Below are 8,740 nucleotides of genomic sequence, written 5' to 3' on the forward strand. Positions count from 1 at the left end.
ACAACGTGCTGTGTTGATTGAACACTGATCACAAACGGAAGAAATCTGTCGGTTTAAGTTGTCAAAACCTTAAATAAAAACTAACAACCATTCCATCATACTAATGAGATCATAACAATTCAAGCATTATACAGCATCACAATTAATATACTGGTAGTAAAGCAGATAGAAACCTAATGAATACCTAAACAGTTGATATGACTAATACCTAAGACAACAATCAAACAAGAACATGCAATAGGCTTGGGTCACACAGTGTAGGCACTAACTAGATCTTAACACCTCCTAAGAGGTCTCTTAGGAACAGTCAATAGGCATACTAGGTCATTCATGTCTCAATTCCTAAGTTCCGTGTCCTAAAAGTGCATTAGATGCCTCTCGGGAACTCCGGCCATACCGAGTTCATAGAATCTTCAGATACAATATAACCAGGGGTCTTAATCCTATGAAGTAGCTAATTTCATATAGGTGGACAAGTCCTGATCACAACCTAGGTTGGTCAATCCTTAAGATGCTAGCATACAAATCTATCAGACTTCCTAGTTCAGTATTACAATAGTAATCGTACTAAATTAACATAATTACGCTAACCCAAACTTTTATCATGGCAATGTACAGATTAATTAAGCTATCATGGTAATATCGGAACGCATTATTAAACATAAAAAGTAAGAACACATGTTTAATACAAAAGACAAGCGTTTCGGATAAAAACCTGAAAAAGGCCGAAGAAATCTGCCCGAGATCGCAGAGACTCGCCGGGATATCCTCCGGAAAATAAAAGCTAAGCTAACTACTACTAAAAACTAACTAAAAGCTTGAAAATATGAAATGAATTACAAAATTGAGTGTGTGTTGAAATGGATGGAGAAAGGCCTTTAAATAGACTTGAAATTTGCCTGCAAACGGCTGGCAGGCCATTTGGCAACCCGTTTGGCAGGCCGTTTGGCCAGCCCGTTTGCTGAGGCAGGCCGTTTACTTGGCCCGTTTGCTGAAGCCGTATGGCAGGCCGTTTCTGAGCCTGGCAAGCCGTTTGGCAGGCCGTTTGGCTTGCCAGGTCAGCCTGATTTCCTGGATCGTAACTTGTTTTCTTGTCTTTCACCGTTTTCGCTCTAGATTCTTCATTTTACTTGATTCTTCTTGCGTCGCCTTTGTAATTACTTAATCTACAAAATCAACCGACAAAGCGATTATTTTTGCGATAAAGTTTGGAACTTTATGGTTTTTAGGGCTCAATATTGGGGGTAAAAACGTGACTTTTTGCCCGATATCAATAATCTTTAAAATGCTATATAAACGAGACACGATTTGCTTGTTTTAGGAAAATACACGTACCACACTTTGAAATGCACCATAATTAGAAAACACTTGAGTTTTTAATTCAAGCCGGGTAAGGTTACAAACCTACAGTGCCTAAAATACGGCTACATAGCTAGTTGTTCCCACCCACTTAGTTCCATTGTTATGGGGACAAGTTTTAAATTAAAAAAGGTCTTCGTCAGGGTGACCCGTTAAGTCCTTTTCTATTCTTGATTATGATGGAAGGGCTTCATATTTTGCTAAAGGAAGGCGTTGAGGCAGGATTATTCCAAGGGGCGTCGATTGGTAGATCAAATTTTAATGTTTCGCACCTTTTTTACGCTAATGATGTTGTGATAGTTTCTGATTGGAATTCCTCGAATATGATGAATGTGGTGCAGATTCTAAATGTCTTTCACTGTGCCTCTGGATTGAAGATAAACATTGAGAAATCTAACGTTTATGGGATTGGGGTTGCTCAATCAGTTTTGGATACCATGGCAAATCAAACGGGATGCTTAGCGGGATCACTTCCCTTTAAGTATCTTGGTTTATCGTTAGGAGCTAATATGAATGCTTTGAGAAGTTGAAATGACATGATTAATAAATTTAACAAAAAACTTTTGACATGGAAAGCTAACTCATTGTCGATCGATGGTAGATTAGCGCTTATCAAAGCGGTGTTGGGTGGTTTGGGTATCTATTTTCTTTCTTATTTAAATGCCTAATAGGTAGTTTAAAACGGTTGGAAAGTATTAGAATGAGATTTTCTAGGGCGTTTATTCAGAGGATTCTAAAATGACGTAGGTTAGATGGGAGAAAATTCTTGTTCAACATGAAAAATGTGGCTTAAATGTTGGGAGTTTATATGCTTTCATCGTTTTAAGATGGAAATGACATGTTTTGAATAATCCCTATATGTTATGGTCTCGTGTTATTATTGAAATATATGGTCAAGATGGTGCTGGTAACTATAGGAGCAAAAACAAACAATGTGTGGGGCAACATAATTAGTTCATGGAACACATTACATGAAAACAACATAATAGCTCATAATGTCTTCAAGAAGGGGATCGGTAATGGTGTGTGCAAGAGATTTCGGAAGGATATTTGGAATGGTGACTTACCTTTTGCTTCGAGGTACTCCAGTCTCTTTTGCTTCATAACGTTCCTGATTGTGTTATTACAGACACGATTGCCAACGATGTTTGGAACTGGAATTGGGCTCGTCCATTGCGTTCTAGTTGTCACCTTACAGATAATGAAGAGTTGGAGGTTCTGATAGCGCATACTACTCTGACCAAGCAACGAGATACATGGATCTGTGATCGTTCCATATTTTAAGCGTATTATGGTTTATAAATGACAAAAGTTAGAGGTATTTGGAAGCTAATGGAAGAATATACCGATTTCGCGAAAAGTAGAGAAATCAGCATTTTGACACTGGAGTAATTTACGCCAGCCCAGAGTAGATTACGCCAGGACATGAATGAGATCAGAAAAAAAGTGCACTTCGTGGAGTAAAATTACGCCCGGATTTCACATGATGGCGTAATTTACGCCAGATCAGGCGTAAATTATGCTAGTACAATTTTACTTCACCCGAATTTTGAGAGATTTTTGCTTTGGGAACAAGTTTCTCATTCCCTATATAAAGGGAACCCTAGAATACGAATGGGACCTCTTTTCCATTAGTTTTAGAGCCCTAAAACACACACCCTAACATAAAAGTTCATCACTCTTCAAAGATTCATGTCAAGATCAAAGGCGCGTTCATCATGATTCATCCTTCTATCATCGTGTTTATCATCATCAATATGCAAGGCTAATCTCCTTACTTTATTCCTTCCAATGAACTTTTAATGTATTGTTTATTCATTCAATCATGTGTGTGGTTTGTAATATTACAATGAAAAACTGATTTATGATTTTGTAAACCGTTCAAGAGATTGTTTAATGCAAGTTGGTTGATTTTGATTATTGCAAGACGTATTATTGTGATTTAACAATTGTGCTCGATCCACTTAGTATTAATTTAGATAGGGATAAAGACAAGTGTTTAGGTTACATAGTCGTGCCCAAGATAATTACTTTGACGAATTTAAGAGTTCATGTCTATGTGATTCAGATAATAACTTGATAGCACACATGTTTGTTTGAATGAATAATACTTAATTGAGTTTTAGAAGGGATAAAAGTTTTTAATCCATTGATAACCACTTCGTGATTTTGATCTTTTGTTTATGCTCTTTGCTTAAAACCATTAAAGCTTAAGTATTGTTTCATTTTAATTAGTAAAAGTACTTAGTTTAATCAACACAAATTCCTGAAAATTGCTTGCTTTTAACTATAATCTCCTCTGGAACGAATCCTACTTGCCCTAACTAGTTTAAGGTAATTAAGTTATTTTTGACGGGTACTTCGAGGCCCATCAATCTGTTCTCTTAATAATGATGGCAGCTTCAATGTTAGTTCGAACAAAAAAGTCATTGACAATCATACACTACCTTCGGGTCAAGTTGCAACTAAATGGTTATCGAATTTACCGCGCAAAGTAAATATTTTTGTGTGGAGAGTGGCTCAATACAAACTTCCTACTTGTCTCAACTTATCTAAATAAGGCTTTGAGATTCAGCAAATCAATTGTCCGTCTTGCCCTTATGCAATCGAATCGCTAGATCATGTCTTGTTTGGTTGTCCGGTTGCTAAATAGGTATGGTCAAGGATCCAAATATGGACTAATGTTGGGTTCCCGGTAGCTGATTCTTGGTTATTATGGATTGCTTGATTGGACAACTGGTCATGCACTCAAAGATAAAAGGAGCATGCATATGTTATTGGTGCTCTTACATGTGGATTATGTGGAGGTTCGAAAATGGCTCGGTTTTCGGTACACTATGTATGAAGAAGTGTGATATTTTTGATTTTATATGTAATTTTTTATTTTATTGGATTCGATATAGAAACAAATGTAATATTTCTCGGAACGATTGGTTCCGTAAGCCTTTGTAAACATTTTGGTTGTTCTACCTCTTCGAGCGTCTTGTTAGTTTGAGGTTGTTAATAAATTTGGTGGTTCGAGAAAAATATAGTGATACCATTTGTTGTAAACTATTTTTGGCACAACGTGCGGAGATTCTATATTTATATTTATATCTCACTCATTTAATCACGATTTAAAGTTGTATTTAATAAGAAAGAATTCAAACAACCTCATATGTTAGATAAAGGTAAATAAATTTTACTAACTAGGCTTTGCCCGAAACGTATGGAAGTATTGTATTGAGACGGGTCAACGCCCATGAAATAATCGGCACGGGTTCGAATCCTAGGGGGAAGGTTTTCTCCAGGATTTTGTTGTGGTAATAAGGTGCATGCCGTAAGTCACTCGATTTAATCCAAAGCACACCAGATACGCATTGCACAATGGCATGTGAGGCGTTTCCTTCTAACGTGTGGGTGTGTGACATATAATCGCGAGGGTGGTTAAGTTCCTTTTGATTGATGCCAATACTATCGCTCTATAAAAATAAAGGTAAATACATTAATTTAATGATATGTACAATGGACTTGTAGATGTAAGTCCACTTTATATCCGGGTGGTGTGACTCAAATATTTCACTATTTTCGTGAAAAATCATTTAATTAATCTAATTTTAGTTTTTTTGTAAAAAAAATATAAAAAAAAAAAGGTGACAATAATGACATAATAATGAAAAAGAAATGAATGAGAATTAAGTATTGATAGTAAGTTTATATATATATATATATATATATATATATATATATATATATATATATATATATATATATATATATATATATAGGCAGGTTCAACCGAGAACCACTAAAAAAGTGAGAACTGCGAGAACTATTTAATTTAATTATTTTCATGCGTTTAAATGCAATAAATTACATGCAAATATTAATTCATGCACATATCATTCGCAAACATATGTTCATTAGCTCAAATTACATGTTAAATTGTTAATTATATGAAACTGTTCGCATGTTCGGAAACAAATATGCACATGTGAAAGAGAAACTATATATTTAATTATATAGGTAAAATATAAGTGTTTTTCAACTATTTTATGTTCATTCATACTCTTCATCAAGGTTTATGTGTGATTCAATCTAGTTACATGTGAAAATCTTTATAAATCAAAAGTTCTCACAGTTCTAGCATTTTTTATGGTACTCATTTGAACTTTTGGCTATATATATATATATATATATATATATATATATATATATATATATATATATATATATATATATATATATAGTGGTTGCATCAAGAGGGAAGTAACCAATCGGCGGGAAGCGGGGGGAAGCAAAAACTTTTTTTTCTCGTTTTTTGAAAAAAACTTTGTTCACGAACATTATAGATGGGATAAAAATATGAACATTTAGTAGAGACACTTTGTGATAAATGTTTTTATTTTGACAGGAAAACACTCGAAGAAGTAATATATAACAATTATCGTGTTTTTCGAGCGTATGTTGAGGTTTTAGCTATTGGGGTTTAGATATTAGGGTTTATAGGGTTTAGATATTAGGGTTTAGAAATTTAGGGTTTAGGGTTTAGATTTAAGGTTTAGATTTAGGATTTAGATTGAGTTTTTAACACGAACGGTTTAGAGTTTAGGGTTTAGGGTTTAGGGTTTGGTGTTTTGGGTTTATGGAATAAACCCAAAACACCAAACCCTAAACCCTAAACCATAAACCCTAAACTCTAAATCGGGCTAAATTTTACTTCACAAAACATGAAGAAAAAAAAAAACGTTCATATTCTTCACGAACAATATTATCTTGAATGTTATTTTTGTCGATCGTTTTTCCGCCTAAATAATAACATTCATCGCGAAGTGTCTCTTCTAAATGTTTATATTTTCGTGTGATCTTGATGCCGGAAAAAAAAATTCCAAAAAAAACGAATTTTTTTTTTTTTGCTTCCCCCCGATTGGTTACTTCCCCATTGATCATGCCCCTATATATATATATATATATATATATATATATATATATATATATATATATATATATATATATGGGCAGGATCAATGGGGAAGTAACCAATCGGGGAGAAGCGGGGGGAATTTTTTTTTTCGTTTTTTTTGGAATTTTTTTTTCGGCATCAAGATCACACGAAAATATGAACATTTAGAAGAGACACTTCGTGATGAATGTTATTATTTAGGCGGAAAAACGATCGACAAAAATAACATTCAAGATAATATTGTTCGTGAAGAATATGAACGTTTTTTTTCTTCATGTTTTGTGAAGTAAAATTTAGCCCGATTTAGAGTTTAGGGTTTAGGGTTTAGGGTTTGGTGTTTTGGGTTTATGGAATAAACCCAAAACACCAAACCCTAAACCCTAAACTCTAAACCGTTCGTGTTAAAAACTCAATCTAAATCCTAAATCTAAACCCTAAACCCTAAATTTCTAAACCCTAATATCTAAACCCTATAAACCCTAATATCTAAACCCCAATAACTAAAACCTCAACATACGCTCGAAAAACACGATAATTGTTATATATTACTTCTTCGAGCGTTTTCCGCCAAAATAAAAACATTTATCACAAAGTGTTTCTACTAAATGTTCATATTTTCATCCCATCTACAATGTTCGTGAACAAAGTTTTTTCAAAAAACGAAAAAAAAAAAAATTGATTCCCCCCGCTTCCACCCGATTGGTTACTTCCCTCTTGATCCTACCACTATATATATATATATATATATATATAAATTTTTTATATGACAAGAATAATTGACCTTTTCTCAAAAAATATTCTTCATATTTTATCATCTACGTTTACCAAACTTCAAATCAATAAAAAACTGTACAATGTTTAATTATTTGTGGACTTGGTTTATTGTCAGTTAAGTTCATCGTTTGATTAGCCCATTTGAGGGGTGTAAATAGTGCCATAGTTTTTTTCTATGCTAACGTTAGCATGACGTCTTGCTAGTTTTTTTTCTATGTAAATATGAAGTATATTTTTTTCGACTGTTGACATTAGCATTACGTCATGGCGGCCAAATATAAGTGCTCTAATTATATACCTATATCTAAAAGGTAAAGTGGACATGAATAGTACTATTCATTTCCACTTTACCTTTTAGATATAGGTACTATTCATTTCTCCACTTTTTACAAACTTAACCCCTTAATTTACATTAAAATACAAATCGAACCCCTCTTTATACGTGTATTTTTTCCCAAATTTCACAAGCTTAACCCCTTAACTTTTATTAAAATACAAATCGAACCCCCTACTTAATATTATATACCTATATCTAAAAGGTAAAGTGGAAATGAATAGTACTATTCATTTCTTCACTTTTCGCAAACTTAACCCCCTAACTTTCATTAAAATACAAATCGAACCCCACCCTTTATACTTGTATTTTTCCCCAAATTTTACAAGCTTAACCCCCTAACTTTTATTAAAATACAAATCGAACCCCCACTTTACTAACTTTTTTTTTTATTACTAATATTCAATTTTCACAAACTTAACCCCCTAACTTTTATTAAAATACAAATCGAACCCCCACTTTATACGTAAAGTTTTTTCAAATTTCACAAACTTAACACACTAACTTTTATTAAAATACAAATCGAACCCCCACTTTATACGTAAAGTTTTTTCAAATTTCACAAACTTAACACACTAACTTTTATTAAAATACAAATCGAACCCCCACTTTACTAACTTTTTTTTTAAAATAAAACCCGAACGCTAAAAGAAGCAACTTTCACAAAAGGAACAACCCTTCAATGTTATGTCGAAAAAAATTCTTTTTTACAAAATAGATCAAGACTTTTTTTTTTAACTCGCATTTAAAACGGAGCCCCCGGCGCGAAGCGAGGGCTCCACAACTAGTTCAGCACTATGTTATATATATAAAAGATAATAGATAGAAGGTTGCTATGGCGTTCCAATGTAAGTGTTCTAATTCAGCCCAAGGGAATCAAAAGAGGTAGACTTATTGGTCCGATTTAAATTGATGTTGCTGTAACTGGGCCAAGGAGTAGTCTGTAGCAGCCTGTAGTTGAGGTGCTGGGCTTGGGACTGAAGCTGGGCTATCCCACATTGCTCAAGTGATCACGAGAACTCATAGTTAAGTTGTAGATTCCGGATGGGATTATAGCCAAAATGCCCACTTCCATCCATATTATTGCCCTGGAGCCCAAAGAAAAACAAAAGAAAAATTGCTAGAATGCTCTCGCAAGACGCAAGGAGCCTTGCGTCTTGTCCGCTTGGGTCTTGCGACCGGGATTATCACTAAAATGCCCATTTTTTCTCCCATATTTGACTCAGAGCCCATAAAAATAAAAATTTGACAAATTGCCCGCGCAAGACGCAAGGTGCCCTTTGCGACCTTGCTCCCCGGTTGCGTCAAGGTGCCTCTTGCTCCCTTGCTTC

At 34.3% G+C, this 8,740-nt stretch overlaps 1 protein-coding gene across 1 annotated transcript; it reads left to right on the plus strand.

The window, feature by feature from the left end:
* The first annotated feature begins 1,538 nt into the window (after nucleotides 1–1,538).
* Nucleotides 1,539–1,889, plus strand: LOC139863277 (uncharacterized). The gene has a single exon (XM_071851913.1). The coding sequence runs from the start codon at nucleotides 1,539–1,541 to the stop codon at nucleotides 1,887–1,889; it is 351 nt and encodes a 116-aa protein (XP_071708014.1).
* Nucleotides 1,890–8,740: the final 6,851 nt, after the last annotated feature.

Source organism: Rutidosis leptorrhynchoides, chromosome 8, assembly GCF_046630445.1.
Source record: "Rutidosis leptorrhynchoides isolate AG116_Rl617_1_P2 chromosome 8, CSIRO_AGI_Rlap_v1, whole genome shotgun sequence".
Classification (NCBI taxonomy): Eukaryota; Viridiplantae; Streptophyta; class Magnoliopsida; order Asterales; family Asteraceae; genus Rutidosis; species Rutidosis leptorrhynchoides.

Coding starts and splice junctions, on each gene's coding strand:
- LOC139863277 (XM_071851913.1), top strand. CDS start 1,539: ATGGAAGGGCTTCATATTTTGCTAAAGGAAGGCGTTGAGGCAGGATTA.